At 38.3% G+C, this 20,753-nt stretch overlaps 1 protein-coding gene across 1 annotated transcript in view; it reads left to right on the forward strand.

Annotated features, from left to right (window-relative positions):
- Nucleotides 1-200: 200 nt before the first annotated feature.
- LOC126237015 (uncharacterized) overlaps nucleotides 201-20,753 on the forward strand; it is a 140,964-nt gene continuing 120,411 nt past the window's right edge. Inside the window, exons 1-3 of the mRNA XM_049946745.1 lie at nucleotides 201-328; nucleotides 1,759-2,019; nucleotides 6,586-6,763. Coding sequence (XP_049802702.1) covers nucleotides 1,783-2,019; nucleotides 6,586-6,763 — 415 coding nt within the window. The 5' untranslated portion in view covers nucleotides 201-328; nucleotides 1,759-1,782. The remainder of the gene's footprint in view (nucleotides 329-1,758; nucleotides 2,020-6,585; nucleotides 6,764-20,753) is intronic.

A 20,753-nucleotide genomic window follows, 5' to 3' on the forward strand; every position in this document is an offset into this window, starting at 1 on the left:
GTCCAGGTTCCGTCACGTGTGAAACACTAATAAGTGATGAAAAGTGCGGAAATATAATTCGCAGTTGTTGAAAATAGCGACTTCGAAGACAATACAATACGATGTACATTCGAATATCGCGGCTTGAAAATGTCAAAATTTGGCAAACTTTGTGATGACTTCTACTGAATCAAAGGGTGAACGAGAGTGAAGTTGCAGTTAGCATTTAATCTTTGGAAAATAGATGTTGACATTTGTGAGTGTAGGAGTAGAGGTAGTGCTGTCACGTTAGGGTTTTAGAATAAATGGAGGAGTGGTACGCATTGATTCGTCTAAATCGCATAAAAAGGTGTGAATGAAAGGGTGTTTGTTATTGTTTGTCAAATAAACTGATAGTTTTCTGTAATGTTCTTTAATTCGCCAGACGTTAACTAAAAAAATATTATTATTGATTGTTTTCTTTTGAGAACATGTTTGGGTGTGATGATAACGAAACACGCAAAATTGATTCCATCGTAATGCCGTCGTAAATTTGTACCCATATATGCCATTCCTATATAATTAACACGTATAATTTTGTGGAATCGTGCGTGGGGTATGGTTGTTCATTTTCCAGACTGTCGCTCTACTCTGTATGCTAAACACTTTTGAAGACGCTAATCTAAATTCTGGTTATGCATATGTAAACTTGTGCACGTCAGCTGTAGTATTGATATGGATAAAGTTGCCTCGTATTATGAGAGCTTAAGGGAGAAGTTTAGTGTAGAACGACTTACGCGTGAGTGAGCAGCAACTCCGTTCGTTGTGATCGATTGTATAAGGTTATCGTGTTTCACATGACAAGCACGAAAAGAATTGCTATCCAGGTTACTTATTGACTTCACCCAGCATTGATGTACAATGACTGAATATCGGTGATATTAAAAAATGTCAATATTCTGTTTAACACTACATTGTTTTGTGTTTGATGGTGGGTCATCTGACAACAACGTTTGTAGTTTTTATCGTAAACATGTTCCTGTGCTCCAACAGATGTAATGACAATGTTATGCTGTTTTTCCAGATTTTTTCCTTGTTAGTTTGATTTAATTTCAGTGACTTGAGACTGTGATTTCTAACACATTTAAATGATGACATTATTCTTTATGCAGTCTTTTATACACTGACAGCTAACCTGCATCACTGTATTAGCTTTATATACCTATTGCTGCACAGAGAATTACATCAAAAAACTAAAAGCCGAATGAAATACTTGGACTGCTGACCACAGCTGTCGTACAATGCTGATTGGATTACACAGCACCTGAGGTAGCAGAGTGATATTACAATTTTGAATCAAACAGAGAAGGTGTGAACAAGCTCCCAGCTGACAAGCTGTTGTTGTCTTAGCTATCCTGTAACCAACTAGCCATAAATAAAAACAATCCCTTAGTTTTTCTGGTACAGGTGTAGTAACAAAGTAGAGAATACTTAGTATACTGTTCATAATATTTACTAGAAACGAGCTTTCACAATGACACAATGATATAATGCTGCAACATAGCTAAAAACAATGCTTTGAGTAAAATGTTACAATAACTTCTCATTGTACTCCACTAAAAGATTTTACAAATCTTTTGAGTAATTGCTTCAAAGCCAGTAATGAATATTAATGTGTTTAAAATTTAATTTGTGTGTACTGGATTCTGAAACAGATTTGTATCTGATATTAAAATAAAATGTGTACTTTTGTAATATGTGAGAATGTGAAGGTTTAGGAATGTGGTTTAATTTCAATAGGAAGCAAGTATTTTCTGAGGAGGGATGATGGAAACTATATGTGGTGATGAATTGCTGCCAGGCTCTGTGCAAGCAGAGCCTAGTCAGTCCAATGGTGCTGATGTACAGACTCCTCCAGAATCTCAGAAGTCAATGGCATTCACAATACACTTTGCAGACAGCAAGGGTAATGCATCTGCAAGGAATCTACGAGAAAACTTAGGAAGATTTCCTTTCCGACATACGAGAAACTGGTCACTGTCTGCAGTTGGTGAAGACAAGGTATTAAAATGTTACATAGTAATTTTTTATCACATTGTTTAGTAATCATTTCATTTTGATGGAGCGGGTTGCACTGATATTCTTTTCGATTAGGCTAATTAAAAATTTAGTCACTGCAGTGATGAAATGACTGCATTATTTCATTATAAACTTCTCTGAATGATTAAAACTGTTCGGCAGATAGTTCCCATCCATGAGCAGTGCTCTTACTTAGACATACCGAGGTAGTCAGGTTTATCTACCACCACATTTCAGAGCTTTAATTTGCCATAATGTCTTGCCCACTTTTCGAAATTCACAAAATCACCTGTGCGCACCTTTCAAGAGTATCACTCTTGAGCAGACTGGTACATGTCACATTGTGAATGCTTGTGAAGAGAAGATAGTTTAGTTTTTATAAGGTAGTCTGCACTGATTTATGCAGTGAGTTCATATAATAGATTACTTTTATTAGTGAGGCTCTCTGTAAGACTGGAATTTGTGTTCTGATGCTTTTTTTAAATTGACAAGCATTGTATGTGACCTGTCAGCCATTATCTTATTCTGTGTTGGTCTGTACGTGTAGTGTCTTGGGGTAAAGAAGAACGTTCGATAAGAGCCGTCAGCTTTGGCCAGAAATGAAATGTTAATGACTGTTGTCATGTCATCTTCTTGTGCATTATATTCAGTTTTTTTGTTAGTTGGTGAAGCCAACAAATGTGGAAAAAATGAAAAGAAAATGCTATCTAGTTGTGATAAGAGATTGGTCTGTAACTTTGCCTGAGATCTAGGTTAGGGTGGAAGGTGACTCTTTGGTTGTGAGTTAGTGGAGCCAACAAATGTGATACTAAAAAAACACACACACACACACACACACACACACACACACACACACACACACACACAGTTTGATGACAGACTAATCTGTAGCTTAGACCATTTGAAAATATCGCCAGTAACATCTTTTTATAGTTTCCATATTGTTTATGGCATATGTCACATGTTTCCTACGTCACTTGCCAAAGCGGGTCGACAGAAGCATCCGATCCCACGCGTCGGCTTTGACCAGTGACGTAAGGGTGTTGTCGTGTGTGACGTCATGACGGTGCGGAGTTTGGTTTGAGTGTGGCTGCCTCCAGTTCTGTTTTATCTTATTTTATTTACTTTTCTGATCTGTTCGTTCTATCTCGTGAGATTTTTTTTTTAAAAAAAGACAAAAAACACTAATCAGCTACTGAAGCATCTTTACCTTCTATGGGTTGCAGGGGTTACGACCCCTGGGGAGGTGGGTGGGTATTCATGCATGGCTGTCTTCACTTACACGTTGTAGCTACGCAAGGCGTCTAAATTTGTTTATATTTAGTTTGCCCCCCCACCCAAAACACCCCATTTCCAGCGCTTGTCCCGTTAGTGTCATTAGGCTTCTTGTGGAAAGTGTGTGTGTTTGTTTCTGTTTCCGCCATATTTGTGACGTCATGGGTCAAAGCAGACGGGCGGGATCGGACGCTTCCGTATTTGCACCAAAGCCAGCAACTCGTATCGAACATTCCTCTATACCCGTGTCTTGGGATATTGGAGAATTTAATGTAATATTTAAACTTGCTGATAAAATCTGTAGGCCTACATCAGTTCCTTCTCTGCAGCTGTCACAAGCTCCTGGAACATACGCTTTAATTTTTTTAAACAGTGTTACTTTATTTTGTTGCCATCACTATTGGTTACAACAACATTAATTTTATCATGTTAGCTGTGGTTAAAGAGTAGTGGGTGATTTGTGTGTCACACACTTTATTTTGGCAGTGTTGGTGGGTCTTTTATTGCATGCTGATGTTGGGAGTTTGTTGATGTTGATTGTTACCAATTGGAAATAGCCAATGAGAATCACTGGATCTGAGGGCTTCTTTCACCAGAAGACACAAATTGTTTGCATTTGTTTTTGATATGGAGAAAGTCAGAATAACTTAAATTTTAAGATTGCTCACAGGTATTCATATTTTTTTGACGACTGGAAAAAACTAGATGTACTGACGGGTTGACCTTTAGGGAAGCCTGAGGCCTAGGTTAAATTGGAATGTGGCAGTTTGATTGTGAGATGACAAAGCCAAATTAATGTAATATTTAAACTTGCTGATAAAATCTGTAGGCCTACATCAGTTCCTTCTCTGCAGCTGTCACAAGCTCCTGGAACATACGCTTTAATTTTTTTAAACAGTGTTACTTTATTTTGTAAATGGAAGAAAACTAGATGTGCTGACAGCAATCAGTAACAAACCCAGGACGTAGACTATGCTGGAATGTGAGTTTGTGGTTTAAATAATTAAATCTGCTCTAGGAATGTATTTTTTCATGCTTAGCACAACATTTTTTTGATAATTTATTCCTGTTTTCAAGCACATTTGTGCATTTATTTACATAAATATTTATGGTGATGTTTCCATGTGTGATTTTCTGCAAACATCATCAAAAATATTCATGTTAACAAATGCACTTGGAAATAAGAATCAATTCTTGAAACACATTGTGCTAAGCATGAAAAAATAAGTTTTCATTATTTAAATCATGAGTGACATAGTTGCAGACTTCCCTGAAATGTAGAATGCAATGAACGAAACAGAAAAGTATGAGTTTGGTTATGAGTTGTCAAAGCCAACAAAAGTGAATGAAAGAAAGCTAGATTTGCTGATGGACTGACCTGTAGTACTGCCTGAGGCGTAGATTAGGCTGGATTGTGATGATTTGCTTGTAAGTTAGCAAAACCAGTGAACCATGGCATGAAATATGATTGCCATAATAGTCTGATGTGTAGTGTAATGCTGCCTGAGATATACAGTCCTTGTTGCAATAACCAACTTGGATGTCTTAAATCTTTGCTGAAAATTCTGACAATGTGTTTAAATTCAATCACAATAGAACAAAATACTAGCTAATTTTATTTATGAATCATATGAAATTGCGAATGAGAATCTCATTGGCTACCTGCATCTGACTCATAATTTGCCATGTCAGGTTCTCATGATTGATCACACGAACTGTTACAAACAGCAACACACAACGGAAAAGCCGCTAACACTGTAAGCCCTCTTTTACCACGTGTACTGATCAACACACAGAGCTAACACGAATTATTTCAGGAATTCTTTAACTGTAGGTTTAGAAAATTCAGAAATGGGTGGGTCTTATTGACATTTTATGTTTTGGTGTGTGATGTCACTGTGGCACGGAGTTTTTGAGTTGGTTGTATTTGTAGATGTCTTGTTGTTATATTTGATGGTGCCCTCTGGTAGTGGATGTGCTGAGTTTAAGGTGTGGTATTGCGTTCATTTGAGTTTTCATTGTCATCATGATAATGTGGTTTTGAGTTTAGATAGTTCGTGTGATAATGTGGGTTGTGGAAGTGTTTTCAGTGAATTATTAAGGTTTTTTATTTATGTGTGTGGTGTTTTTATTAGGTCTGATTAGGTTGGTGTTGTAGTGTGGTAAGAAGTCTAATTTTTTTTATTGCTTTTTTGGTTAGGTATGAATATGACAGTGAAGGTCAAGAGTGTATCACTAAGATTTCAAATGGCTGACGATATGATATCGGTCACACAGTTTATGCACATTTTCAGTCTTATTGCTGAGTATGTTAGGTGTCACATTTGTGGCAAAAACATGAGATTGACGAGAATTCCAGCGGCTTGGACCATGGACATGTATATGTGGCATTGTCATCGCGTGTGTGTGTGTGTGTGTGTGTGTGTGTGTGTGTGTGGGTGGGTGTGGGTGTGTATTTATTGGAATTCGGAGCTGTTTTATTTGAAGTAGTGAATATACGGTATTTGGGTTTTTGAGTTGTTTGTTTTGGTTCCACTTTTTGGAGCTGTGGCTGTTGGTTTTTTTGTATCGACAGCTGTGGTTGAGCTATATAGGTCAAGGGAAATGTCAGAGTCCTGTGGATGTGTAACGTAAAATTTTTTTGGATATTATTTGTTTTGAGATGATGTGGTGTTTTTTTATTGTGGTATATTTAGTTTCTTCCTGCCCTAAATGCCCAATTTGCTGTGGTTGTCTCGTTAGTTTCTTTATATTTTTGGAGTGAGATGTTATTGTATCATTTTTATTTTTGTTCACATTTGTTGGCACGTGTATGTAGTGACATCATTGTTGCCATTTTGTATATGCTGGAAGTAGCCATTTCCACCGTACTGATGACATCATCAGTCAAAGCAGACAGGTGGAATCGGATGCTTCTGTAATGCCGATGAAGAAAGGCTTTCATTATGAATTGATTCCCAAAGTTTGTCAAAGAAATTGATGTATGTGCTACCCTGTTTATTGTTACTTATTTACATCAGTATTTTCTGAGAACTTCTCTAATTTCAGCCCATAAACTGAATCTAAAGTAGTAATTTTTGAATACATCTTCAGCATGTTTCATACAGTTCCGTTAGAAATGAAGAGATCTGAACAGTTGTCACTACTATTCTTCAGTAATGTGTGTAATCCTATATTCACTGAAATAGTTCAGAGGCTTACATATTCAGACCGGTTTTAGAAATTGTACTGTGTCTACCGTTAGTAATTTTGATTCAGTACTCTTTTTTTCAGAAAAATGTCAATGAAAGTGCTTTGCAAGCAATAGGACTGTCACCTTTACCATCAAGAAAACTGGTTTTGCCAAGAAGAGCTGGCTATCACTCAGAAGGATACTTTTCAAGTGATCAGGAGGAGGATATGAGAAGTAAAAGTGACATATTTGTCCAGAAGCTAAAGACTGCAGAGAGAGGTTGGTAGTCATTTGATGTTTTGTTTACAAATTAAGGTGTGTTATTCAGAAAAAGATCAAAATATTTGGCATATTGTGTGTGTGTTTTTCATAATTTCATTACTTCATTTTGAAACATTCGGGAGTGATATGCAGATGGAGTAGAAATTATCCAGAACACAAAATTTGGCGAGAAATGTGTCAAATGTGAAAGCTAAAATGTACATGAGGTAGGAGCATGTCAGTAATGTGAAAGTGCTTAAACATAATCAAGTAGTCCCAAATAAGTTCAAGGCAGAAATTAATGTAAAAAAGCAGACAGGAAATATCGGCAACAATGTTGGGAGGTGACGAGAGAAGTGAAAAAAGTAATAGAAAAAGGAATCTGACTGGTAATAGAATATGAAAAAGTGCCATGAAAAAGGAGAGGAGAAACAAGGGGTATGCTATTTGAAGCTGAATTGTTGACAAATGGAGATTTCAATTTCCCTTTTATTTTCCAGCTTCAAATGCTGATTCTTTCATCTTTCAAGACCTTGGCCTAGCACTTTTGTTCTGACAGAGGTGCCATGCTTAAGACACAATTTGTACTTGGGACAAGTGAAATTCAAATTCCCATTCTGAATTGTGTTTTCTTTGCTTATTGAATCACATGAGATGAATGCCAGGATAATTTCATAAACATGCTGTGGCTTAAGCTTGCCTTCATCTTTCTTTGACTGAGCTAATGAGATATCTGTTGTCAGTAATTGAACCCTGGTCTTTAATTTTTCCAGTTACCCTATATGTCAATGGGATATTAAATTGTAACCCTTATACTTTCCCCCTCTGCCTTTGTTAAGACATTCCACAACTACTACCTGATTATTCTGATCATGAGCCCCTTTCGTCTCTCTGTTGTTTAGATGCCTTTGCCTTTCCATGTCTGACATATCTCTTGACTCTGGGTTCTTTATTTTTACATCTTGGGGCTGCATATGCAGGGTGTCCCCTTTATCTTGACTAACCCAAACAGAATTTTATCCAGAAGCAGAATAAAACATTGTGTGAACCAAATGTTTAGTTACCATGGGCACATTAATCAGCAAGATTGCTTTTCTTGTAACTTTGTCTATTGCGAAATTATGATCAGCAATACATCTCTTTTAAACTGTAGCCTATATTTTTTATTTGGTAATCTACTTCCTCTCCTAAAGTCTTCTTCACAAACATATTGCAGTGTACCTTTCACATAAATCTGAGGTTATTAAAAGCATGAAACAAAAGTCAATTTGTTTCTCCCCTCTACTAATACAAAGTGCAGGATCCTGGTATAAGGTAAGGCTAGGCACACATCAATGACATTTCCACTGCCAAATTTTACTTGCCCAATAGTGAGCATTGACACAATTCACAAATAATTTGATAACTGTGTGCGCATGACTGATTTATAATCAATCAACACTTGACATAAACATGGACATTGAAATGGTTGCAAGTGTTTGCACTCTTGTTATTAAGTGGATACAGAAGAAATGTTGAGTAAACTACTGGGTACATCTAATAATAAGTCCAAGACTTTGTGATGGTTCCAGAATGAAATTTTCACGGTGCATTGGCGTGTATGCTGATATGAAACTTCCTGGCAAATTAACAACAATGTGACAGACCGAGACTCAAACTCAAGACCTTTGCCTTTCTCGGGCAAGTGCTCTATTGACTGAGCTACCCAAGCGTGACTTGCGACCCATCCTCACAGGTTTACTTTTCCTGTGAAACTGTGGGACTAGCACTCCTGGAAGAAATGATATTGCAGAGACATGGCTTAACCACAGATTTGGGGATATTTCCAGAATGAAATTTTCACTCTGCAGCAGAGTATGCACTGATATGAACTTCCTGGCAGGTTAAAACTTTGTGCCGGACTGAGAATCAAACTCTGAATCTTTGCCGTATGTGGACAAGTGCTCTACCAGGAGATCTGCTGTGAAATTTGGGTGGTAGAGGATGAGGCACTGGTGGAAGTAAAGCTGTGATGACAGATCATGAGTCTTGCTTGGGTAGCTCAGTTGGTAAAGCACTTGCCCATGAAAGGCAAAGGTCCTGAGATTGAGGCTCAGTCCAGCACACAGTTTTAATCTGCCAGGAAGTTTGAATGCGATGATACATAACGGTTTTCTGCTGAGTAGTTGCTCTTCTAGACAGTATCTCAAATGAGCAAACCGGTTTCGGCTTTATCTTATGCTGCTTGTACCAGAGGTAGTTGGGCTATGCACAGCTCTCTTTAAAAGGAGTAACTTGATGTCACTGGGTCAATCTGCATGTGAATGCTTCCATGCCCATAGCGAACTCCCTGCAAATAAAAATCTGAAGCTTTGAGCCTGTGGTCAGATAGTCTATGCATAGCCTAGAATTGTAAATCAGTAAATACACAGAAATAAAAAAATAAAACATAAATGAATAATTTAATAAAAAGTGATCTGCTTTAACGTCTGCAATTGATGTAGTTGACAGAGAATTATGCTGAATAATGGATGTCAAATTAAACATCTTTCAGCTGTCTAGTTACCAAGCTCATTTTATTTGGCTACCAGCTTCAGCGCTTTACCATGCCATCTTCAGGCCCCTGACCAACGTGTAGAAAGATTCTACCTCGGTTCTGATCAAAGTTGGTGTAGTAAGGTGCTGAAACTGCTAGCCAAATAAAACAAGTTTGGGAACTATATGACTGAAAGGTGTTTAATTTAACATACTGTATCCAACTGCTGAGTCTCGCAACCATCTCTTAAAAAAGATGAACATAGAGAGGTATGTTGGATAATATTTATTCAAGAAAGAACATCTTAAATAAATGGGAAGTGGCCCTGTATATCCAGTTAAAATACAGACAGAAAATATCCTTATCAAATACAGTCAAGTTACATTGAGAGCATTTTGACAATGGTAGCTTAATACCCAAACTAAACAGTCACCAAAGATATGCAAAAACTGAGTACAGTTTGTGATCACAGAACCCCAAACATGCACCAGCCCAAATAATTCAGAATTCACCATTATGATTTACGAAGCACACGAAATATGAAGAGTGTACAATGAAGGACATTCAGACCTCTTGAAATATAAAGTCCGTTCAAACGTTAGAGTATTGTAGCAGCTGTTCACTGCCAGAGTGTCCGCAGCTCGTGGTCTAGTGACTGGTATTGCTACCTCTGGATCACGGGGTCCCGGGTTCGATTCCTGGTCGGATTGGGGATTTTCTCTGCCCAGGGACTGCGCGTTTGTGTTGTCCTCATCATTTCATCATCTTTTGTGACAGTGGCTAAATTGAACTGAGTAAAGAAATTGGACTGTGTGAAAAATTGGGACTTTGTGTGGGCACTGATATTGCTCCCTTGAGCTCTTCACTCAAAAAATATCGGTCTCCATTTGACTCTCGAAATGTTCCACCACTGTCTGCAGGCTGAAGGCTGTCCCCACTGAAATTACATTGTTATTAAGTTCTACAGACATGATTTGACTTATATTGTCCACTTCCTGGACTAAACTAACGTTACAACAATATTTAAATGAAGAAATGTTATAAACAGCCGCACTCCGATCATTTACAATAAATATAATTAAAGATTTGTTCATAAATAAATAAGCCAGCATGCTTGCACAAGTGTGCTTATGTTAATTGACAACATGTTGTCATTAAATATTGTTTAAGCGGTTATTTATGTCTGCTTGATTGAAGTATCTGTTGGCACTCTTTTTAATAACGGTATCAGCTAACACAAGTGATTGCTCACTTCTTAAAGTAGCACGATTTTGTATTATAAGTTGTAATTAATATTTAAATAAAAGTACTGGCAAAATAGTAAATTGTTCACTCAATAAATACATAGTAATGTATTGTTCTGGCAGAATGGTTGAATAGTAAGGAAGAGAGGTTGAGGAAAAGGACTGAAGAGGTTTAGGAAAAGGAGTAGTTTCTGGAAAAGTCACTCAGAACTGTGGGTTGGGGAAACTTATTGGACGGGACTAGAAGGAAAGACTTCCTTCTCTCCTGACCTGCGTTTCTGGGTGACTTTTCCAAAATATTTCCAAGGAAAAGACTTCCTTCTCATCCTGTCTGATAGGTCTCCCCTGACCCGTGGTTCTGGGTGACTCTTCCAAAATCCACCCCTTTGCCTAAACCTCTCCAGTCCTTTCCCCTCATCCCTCTTCCTTCTCCTTCAACCCCTCTGCCAGAAAAAGGGACCGCTGGCTCCAAAAACTTGCCTAAGTATAACCTTCTTTTATGTGTGTTCTCCTGTCACCATTTGGTGAGAAGATTTTTTTTTATCTATCCAATTACATTACACAGTCCAAAATTGATTATTTTCAATAAATACCTAAGTATGAAAAGATATGTCAGAGACAGCAAAGGACTTGGAAGAGCAGTTGAACGGAATGGATAGTGTCTTGAAAGGAGGATATAAGATGAACATCAACAAAAGCAAAACGAGGATAATGGAATGTAGTCGAATTAAGTCGGGTGATGCTGAGGGAATTAGATTAGGAAATGAGACACTTAAAGTAGTAAAGACGTTTTGCTATTTGGGGAGCAAAATAACTGATGATGGTCGAAGTAGAGAGGATATAAAATGTAGACTGGCAATGGCAAGGAAAGCGTTTCTGAAGAAGAGAAATTTGTTAACATCGAGTATAGATGTGTCAGGAAGTCATTTCTGAAAGTATTTGTATGGAGTGTAGCCATGTATGGAAGTGAAACATGGACGATAAATAGTTTGGACAAGAAGAGAATAGAAGCTTTCGAAATGTGGTGCTACAGAAGAATGCTGAAGATTAGATCGGTAGATCACATAACTAATGAGGAGGTATTGAATAGAATTGGGGAGCAGAGAAGTTTGTGGCACAACTTGACCAGGAGAAGGGATCGGTTGGTAGGACATGTTCTGAGGCATCAAGGGATCGCCAATTTAGTATTGGAGGGCAGCGTGGAGGGTAAAAATCGTAGAGGCAGACCAAGAAATGAATACACTAAGCAGATTCAGAAGGATGTAGGTTGAGGTACTGGGAGATGAAGAAGCTTGCACAGGATAGAGTAGCATGGAGAGCTGCATCAAACCAGTCTCAGGACTGAAGACCACAACAACAACAACAACATGAGAGATTTGTGGTTCATTGTGGAGAATACATTGTGCTGACTAACATTTGCATACTAAAAAGATATAAAAGACGTTATAAATCAATTAATAAATCAAATACAGGAACACAGTGCTTGACGTTTGATACTGTGACCTTCTGGGGTATTTAGATGTTTTAAAATGTTATTTTAATGCTTTTCTTGTGTCAGAGCTACCGGTACGTCAAACCGACATGTACTGTCATAAATCATGCACTGCAGATATGTAGCTCTCAGGGATGATATAGTGCAATGCTGTTGTCTGAGGTATCATTTGTTGAAATTGTGTGAAATGTTTAAAATTTGTTAATTCAAAGGTTCGTTGTGTAAATGTTTAGTTGCTGTAAAATATTAACTTCTTTAGTTTTAAAGATATTGAAATATTATTGTGTCATTATATGCACCTCATTTAAAGGAGATCACCGTTGTATTTAGATCTGCTTTAATACTTCAGTGTGAATTATTGTAGTTTCTCTAAGAATTGAAACTTAGCCATATTTCAGCTTATCTGACACCCCTCCTTTTTTGATGCATGTCCTGCACAAAGGCCATGCAAGCAACTCCTGTCAAGATACCCTGTACAGGGATTTACCCACATCTGGCCATGCCACTCATTTTTGTACCTGGCTCGCCTAACCAGGCTGGCCATGACATGCCCTCGGTCCTGGGGCTGCAGAGCTAGTCCTCAGTCACACAATCAAATTCACTTCTCCTCCTACCAAATGCAGGTGGTCAAATAAATGAAAGGACAGAACAATAAGTTGTATGAAGATTGAGATCACCCTCTTCAAACTTTTGGGAGAACACCAGAATGTTGATCAACAGTTTTGATATTTTACTTGCAATTACTTCACCTCATATTACTTATAAGTATGTAATTTGTGATAGTATTTCAAGTACTGGAAGGTATATACATTTAAGAAATGAAACATTCAATGTAGTTTAGAAAATTAGGTTTTATGTACTTGAAATTAGGGACATAATTTGAATTCTCATTGCCAACTATTGTCTCTATTAAATGTACCTCAGTTAAGATCTCTTCTGAAAGTGCAAATGATTAATGAGATCCACCTGATTGTAAGGTATCTTGCTCAGCATCAGCGATTACTAACATGAATTTCATTTTTACTTTCAGTTTTTCTGTGGTACCGAGTCTGTGCAATGAAGGCATTGAAGACAACATAAGATGTTCATCAAAAACTTCTTGACTTTTGCTTTCCAATATTTGCAAGAGATGTTCTTAGTAAGAACCTTTTGCCTTTGTTGTTCCCCTGGGCACTAACTTGTCACAAGTACTCAGGCTGGCTCTGGTTCCTGAATCTGTATTCTACATTTCTTATTCAACATTTGATGAACCTTAAGGTTTCTCTCTGTCTGAAGGCTCAGGAATTACAATTAACGGTTCCACTGGTTTTTCTGAGTCTTCTGAAACGTTGCTGCTAGTACACCTTATATTTAAAGTAGGCAAAAGGGAAAGCAGCTTATTGAAGCACTCATATTTTTTCCATTATTTTTTTTCCATTTTTTTGCAGGTTGCCCAGACTTTGCATATCTCCGGGCATTATATTCCTCTTTTAAGCATGTTCTCAAATTTTCACATTGATTCTGTAGTTTAGTTACTGGAAAAAACAAAACATGTATGCTTTCGTCAGTTTGACACAGTTTTGATGTTTGTGGAAACTATTAATTAGATATTTTAACTTTGTTCACAGATATTTGGCAATAGGAAACAGCTTCCAGTCATTACACTTTGAATATTTACTTGATGCTACAATTGCCAGACAAATAGAGGAGAAAAAAAAAAAAAAAAAACATGCAATAAATCGTGGAAATGCCTCCAACTTATTTATATGCCAGAAAAGATTGAAAGAAATGTAGCAAACGTATTTTATAAACGAACTCATTTCCCAAATTGCCTTGGAACTATGGATGGAAAGCACATATGTGTAAAGAAATCAAACAACACATAATCATCGTATTACAGTTACAAGCAGAATTGTTGAGTGGTACTGATGGTGATTGCAAACAGTCACTATTGTTTTTCAGTGGCCGATATAGGAGCATGTGGTAGTTGCAGTGATGTACAAATATTTAAAAATGTGAATTTTTGGAAATGACTTTCACGTAACACAAATGTATTCACAGTTGTGAATACACACAACCATTGGCTATGTAAGGGAATGATGACAACGAAAATTTGTGCTGGGCAGGGACCTGAACCTCTGATTTCCCACTTTCAGCGAGTCATCACCTTAACCACTATGGCTATTTGTGCATGACTCATGGCAAAGCCAAAACCTCCGTATGTCATTGTCCTGTACCACAGCCTGTATTCGTACACACATTATGTCTTACACACATTATGTAATTCTCGTGCAGGGGAGGACATTGTCATTGTTGCTGTAGTTGCTGCAGTGTCTGTTCCTTTAGACATGTGTCCATGTCCAAAGGAACATTGCGTCATTCTTCCTAACAACACAGGCACTGCAGTGTCATCTTTCACATAACAGTTTAAACATTCCTGGCAGAAGTCATGTACCAGGTGAAACAAATGGAACAGCAATGCCATATGTTTTTGCTGATGATAAGGCATTGTGTCTGTGAAGACATGTTGAGGCTTTGTGCAAAAAGAAACCTTATGCATCAGAAACAGATCTTCAGTTATAGACTGTGTGCAGCTCGCAGAATGGTAGAGTGTGCGTTTGGTATTCTCGCAAAGAAATGGAGGGTATTACACCAACCTCTTGACACAAATTTGAATTTTGTGAATGTACTATAAAAGCCTGTTGTGTGCTTTACAACTTTGAGACACTCCACAATGGTAAACAAATTGAAGACAAGGACAATTTTCCTGCAGAAACCTAATTCTTGCATATTTTTACAGCAAATGAGCATGCTTCACAAGTGGCTCAAGAGAATTATAAATTATTTAATTAGTACTTCACTTCACCAGTAGGATCTGTCCCCTGGCGACATGACCACATATAGACACTTTTGACAGTAAGGTTTTTCGACTTATGTCCTGAAATATTTAAATGTAAGATGACTTTATTTCAGCATTGTGTGTGTGATTTTATTTCCTATGTTTAGAAAAATGTACTTAACTATTTGCATTTTTTCACCAGAAGTTAGTTCTGTCCATGTTAGTGTTAAAGTTTCACTGGTTTCCAACTGTGCTCTCCCTTTTTTGTGTTAATCTATATAAGATATCAATTTTTAGCTGTGCAGCATGGGTCGACATTCTGCCAAGGAAATAAATTCCTCGGTATCTAATCGACTGAGCTTAAACAAATGCAGATTGCAACATGCAAAACTGCATGCATGACTGCCTCGGTCAAGGCGGATTTAGCTGATAATTTTGTGACTTGCTACAGATTTTTTTATCAGCTGATTGTTCAATCAGCCATGCACCTACTTCCATATAACACCATCGTCACAACAAAACAATTCTGTGAACAGTCAATTGATAAGTCATTTGTGTGCACTTATGCTAACTCATCCGCTTTGCTGGAGTTGACAGTAAATAAATGTAAACACAAGGAAAGTGCACACTAGTCGCTCAGTCAACTATCTTCAATTATAATCTTCTGTGATTACAGTGTACACCAACAAAGAGTAGGTGGAAATGCTACTCATCTGTGGAAAATGTAAGCAGAACAGTAATTGCAATGAAGGTATCCTGTCAGAAGGGTTGGTTGTAGAGAAAATGTTGATTGGCCAGCTTGATCTATTGATTTAAAGCTTCTGAATTTTTTTCTTTGGGGATGCCTGAGGGACGTTACCTATTGTGATATTCCAGTAACCCCTGAGAACATGCAGGAATATATCGTGCTTGTTAGTGATTCAACATGCATCACTGGAAGCAGTGATAAATTCGTACGTCCAGTTAATGGAATCTATAATCATTGTCGAAAGTCACCATATTGAGAGCTTTGGAATGTTGTACCCCTATTTGGTCCCTACAAAGGGTTACAGTACTACAGAACAGTATTAAAGCTCCTCATCCCTGTTTTGTATTAAAATCTATATTGTGTTTACATGAATACACAGTATGTTTCTGAATAGGTTTTAAGGAGTGGAAGTGGCTTACTGAATAATAATTAAAATAATATAAGCTACTGTTTAAATAACATGCAGTGCTCTTCTTACCATAGTAACAAATAAAGATACAAGAAAGACAATCGTGCTGCTTAATGTCTTCCTGGTAGTAAAACATCGTTTGCATGATTCATCTTTTAATTTGCTTTTGCACAGAAAGTTGTTTGGGGTACTTAATATAAATGGGACACCCTGTATAATAATTCTTCATATCTAGGTTGTGTGGTCCATTCAAATGTTTTTGTATTTTTTGTTAATAAGCTCAGCAGACAAAAAATTGCTCTTATAAATCACCACAAGCATGCATCATTTAATAGTGTTTAATTCCACCCCTGGACTGACAGCCACCTGGATTCAGTTAGGAAGGGTGTTCACAAGGTTGTGCAGGTATGTCACATTCAGGTAAGCCACTTCTTGAGGAGTTAATCATGCAGTTCCACCAAATTGGGGAGATGCTGAAGTTGGCATTTTACCCGTCATTCCAACATGTCCCAAAGATTTTCTGTGGCTTTCAAGTAAGGTGATTTTGCAGCCCATTCTAGATGTAATAGGGTGAGGGAGTGTTCAGAAAACTAGTCACATATTCTGCCAGCCAGATGAACTTACCTGTTGTCGTCTTGAAAAATAGAGGTATCAATAGTGTACTCATTGTGCAGATGTTGACTGGAAAGCAACACCTGATCATTCATGTTGTTTAAAAAAACACGCTGGTTTATGTTAGTGGTGACCTTAATGTTCAGGCCTAATTCATGTTAAGAAAAACAACCCCAAAACATCGCAGACCCAACTGGCCTTGCACACGTTCAGCATGAAATGTTGCTGTAGGCCTTTGGTGCACTTGATGATGAGCATGATTTGAATAAAGGCAGAAACATGATTCACCAGACCACATTAGCTTCTGCCAGTCAGCTAGTGTCCACATTCGATGATTTCTAGCCCGTTGAAGATGCACAGCTTTATGCGACTGTGAACAGTGTCCTCTTGCGAGGTGACTGATCCCATGTTCATTTCATGCAGAACCCATTGCAATGTTCTGTTGCTAACAGGTTGGGCTGGACCTTCATTCACTGCCTGTAGCAATTTGTTGGGTTTGGAAGCAATTTTGATTCACAAACCATGAAACGCATTTCTAGTCCTCCTCAGTCAGGATCTTTTTCCAATCATAATTCTGATGTCATGTTTTGTGGCCATGTGTGTTACACCAGTGGTTGAAACATGTTGAACAAACCACCGCAAAGCACCAACAAATCCAGCAACTTAACACACCTAATGGTCATCGGCATGGCCTAACATGATTGCCCCTTTTTGCCATGTGTCATGTCCTTACATTTGCCCATGCTACATATAAAGTCCACCTGAAACATTGTCTCACTGATTGCTACTTCATTATGCTCACGTAGAGGGAGTGTTCATCTGGTCGAGCATATGAGTTGATCAATGCAACATCTGTAAAGACGTAATGAATCGATAGTCTGAGTGCAGTGGATGGGTTGTAGTAGGGAAACTGAATGGCCAACTTCGGTTTATTGGGAGAATTTTAGGAAAGTGTGGTGCGTATGCAAAGGAGACTGCTTATGGGACTCTAGAGCAACTCATTCTTGAATACTGCTAGAGTGTTTGGGATCAACACCAGGTCAGATTTAAGGAAGACATCAAAGCAATTCAGAGGTGGGCTGCTAGATTTGTTACCAGGAGGTTCAAACAACACACAATTATTACAGAGATGCTTCAGGAACTCAGAGGGACTCTGTGGAGGGAAGTTGATGCTCTTTTCAAGGAACTGTATTGAGAAAATGTAAAGAACTGGCCCACAGTTTGGCAGTGATCATTCGTGCAGACACACAGCTTCTTAGCTGTTATGCCCACGTAGAAAGCAGCACAGGGGTTGCAACTTTGTTTGTAGATGACATGGCTGCTTTCACAGTTAGCCTTTTCTCTGAAGGGATGGGAGATGTCTGTGACAGGATGGGAGTAGGTGGTGGTGGGAGGATGTGGGAGACATGTCTTGTACCTCTGCCTATAGCAGGAATATGAGCCATGAGACAAGGTGATGGGAGCAAGTGTGGAATAGGAATGGGCATGGATATTGCATAGCTGTGGTGGCCAGTGGAATACCACTGTGGAAGAGGTGGAGAGGAAAATGATAGGTTATTATTCATTTCAAGGCATGAAGAGAGGTAGTCAGAACTCTGACAGAGAAAATGATTCAGCTGCTCCAGTCCTGGCTGGTGCTGAGTCACGAGAGGACCACTCCTTTGTGGCTGGACAGTGGCAGGTAACTAGAAAGACAATGCATGGTAGATCTGTTGGAAGGTAATTTCAATCTCTAAAAGCCCGAGTGAGACCTGTGGCATATTTGGAGAGGGATCTCTGTCTGCATCAAACCTACCAGTCACCAGTAATACCTCCCTTCCATACTGCGTAGCCATCTGTGGTTTTTGCCTCTCTAATGACCAGCTGTCCCTCTCCAAATACACCAAGGGTCTCCAGAGGCTTTCACTAACTGAAATTACTCTCCCACTTTTGTACAGAAACAGATCTACCATCCCTTGTCTCTCCAGTCACCTACCACCTCCCACATTTCCACCATCCAGCCATAAAAATACACTGCCCTTGTGACGCAGTATCACTTAGGACTGGAACAACTGAATCGCATTCCCACTAGAGTTTCAACTACCTCTCATCATTCCCTGAAATGAGAAATATCCTACCCACTAGTGGGATTCTGCTGCACATTGAACCTATGCAATATCCTTCTCCATCCACGCTCCACCCTTACTTCCAACTCTTTGCCTCATGACTCATATCCCAGCAACAGACAGAGATGGGAGAACTGTTCCCTACATACTTTCATCATCCTATCTGTCATAATGTATTAGCACATGACTAGCTATTGATGTGGAACTCTGTCCTTACACTGTGATTAATTTATCAAAACTGATTGGCTCATTGGCAGTGGAAAAGTAATTTCCTGCAGATGAAATCATGTGTTCTGCTGAAAAATATCTTATACGAGGCCTGTCACAAAAGATATTAGACAAATAGTGCAAATTTGTGTACATAGCAGATGTGTTTAATCAATCATGGTCACCCTGAAATTCCCAAGCACTTGGGGACACACTGTCATGGGGGACTTCAAGGACTGAATAAATTTAGGTCTCACAAGTCACTCCAGTCAGAAATCTTATGAGCGTACTGTCACATCTTCTTTTGCTGCACATAATCTACTGGAAAAGGTAAATTTGATGATAGTGATTGATTATACTGATGTGAAATGTTGCACACTTCTACGAGGTTCTGTGAAGTAGTTTCCCTATGTACCAAACATTCTAGTAGCATTTTGAAGCAGTATGGCTATGAGTGCAGTATTGCAAACTGCCATTGTAGTCTGTTAGAACTGTATAGCTTGCAGATCCCTACGACCCATATACTTTTTTGCTAGTTGATTGCTAGAGAGACTGACTTAAATTCTTTTAAATGAAGTGGGACAAATCACACTGAAGTACACAGCAACACAACATTAAAAAAATGTGGAGTTGAAAACTCTTTGGCCAAATAATTTTTTCCTTATTTTATTACTAGTTTCAGTCTTAGGAGATTTTATCACCAGATGCACATCTCTTCCTAAACTAATATACAAATCATAAAGAACTTTTAGCCAAAATAGGCGCCGTCAGAAGTGGTAAAAATACAATTTACTCATATATATGGTCACCGTGAGCATATTGTTAGTGGCCCTACACTATGGGTCAGCTGTGTTTTATTGCAGTTTTATTATGTTTTTATCAGGTCTTTCTTGGCTGTAAGTAGTTTATGTTTTGTTTACTACTTTAGCAGGACAGACATATCAGATAATGATCTAATAAAATAGAAACTAGTCATAAAATAAAGGGGAAAAAAACTATGACCAAAGATTGTCTTCAGTTTTACAGATTTAAAATTCTTTCAGTTATCATTTGGTATCTGGTAGAAAGTGTTTTCAGAACTATTGATACATTATAATAATACCAGTTATTAGGGTATGTCACGTTAGAGACTTAACTGCAGAGTAAAAGCAATGTATGCAGACATTTGATGTGATAGAGTACCATGCTCGCCACAGGTAACATTTTTTACCCGTTCAAATGGAAATATATTTAATCTGCCACAAAAGTTTCATATCAGCGCACACTCCGCTGCAGAGTGAAAATATCATTCTGGAAACATACCCCCGGGCTGTGGCTAAGCCATGTCTCCGCAATATCCTTTCGTTCAGGAGTGCTAGTTCTGCAAGGTTCGCAGGAGAGCTTCTGTAAAGTTTGGAAGGTAGGAGACGAGAAACTGGCAGAAGTAAAGCTGTGAGGATGGGGTGTAAAGTGTAAGTTGTGCTTGGGTAGCGAAAGGCAAAGGTCCTGAGTTCGAGTCTCGGTCCAGCACACAGTTTTAATCTGCCAGGAAGTTTCATGTATTTTCGTTATGAATATTGTTGAGTTAAATAGTATTTGTGCAATGAAGGAATGGGTATAGAGCACTTTCAATACAATATTATATCAAATTTTGCTCTAAGAAAATAAGTAACTGTCATAACAGATTCATCTGCATAACTTGTGTACACAATTTAAAAAGTCATTATTCTACACTACTGGCCATTAAAATTGCTACACCACGAAGATGACGTGATACAGACGTGAAATTGAACTGACGGGAAGAAGATGATGTGATATGCAAATGATTAGCTTTTCAGAGCATTTACACAAGGTTGGCGCCGGTGGCGACACCTATAAC

This window comes from Schistocerca nitens, chromosome 2 (assembly GCF_023898315.1).
Source record: "Schistocerca nitens isolate TAMUIC-IGC-003100 chromosome 2, iqSchNite1.1, whole genome shotgun sequence".
Taxonomy (NCBI): Eukaryota; Metazoa; Arthropoda; class Insecta; order Orthoptera; family Acrididae; genus Schistocerca; species Schistocerca nitens.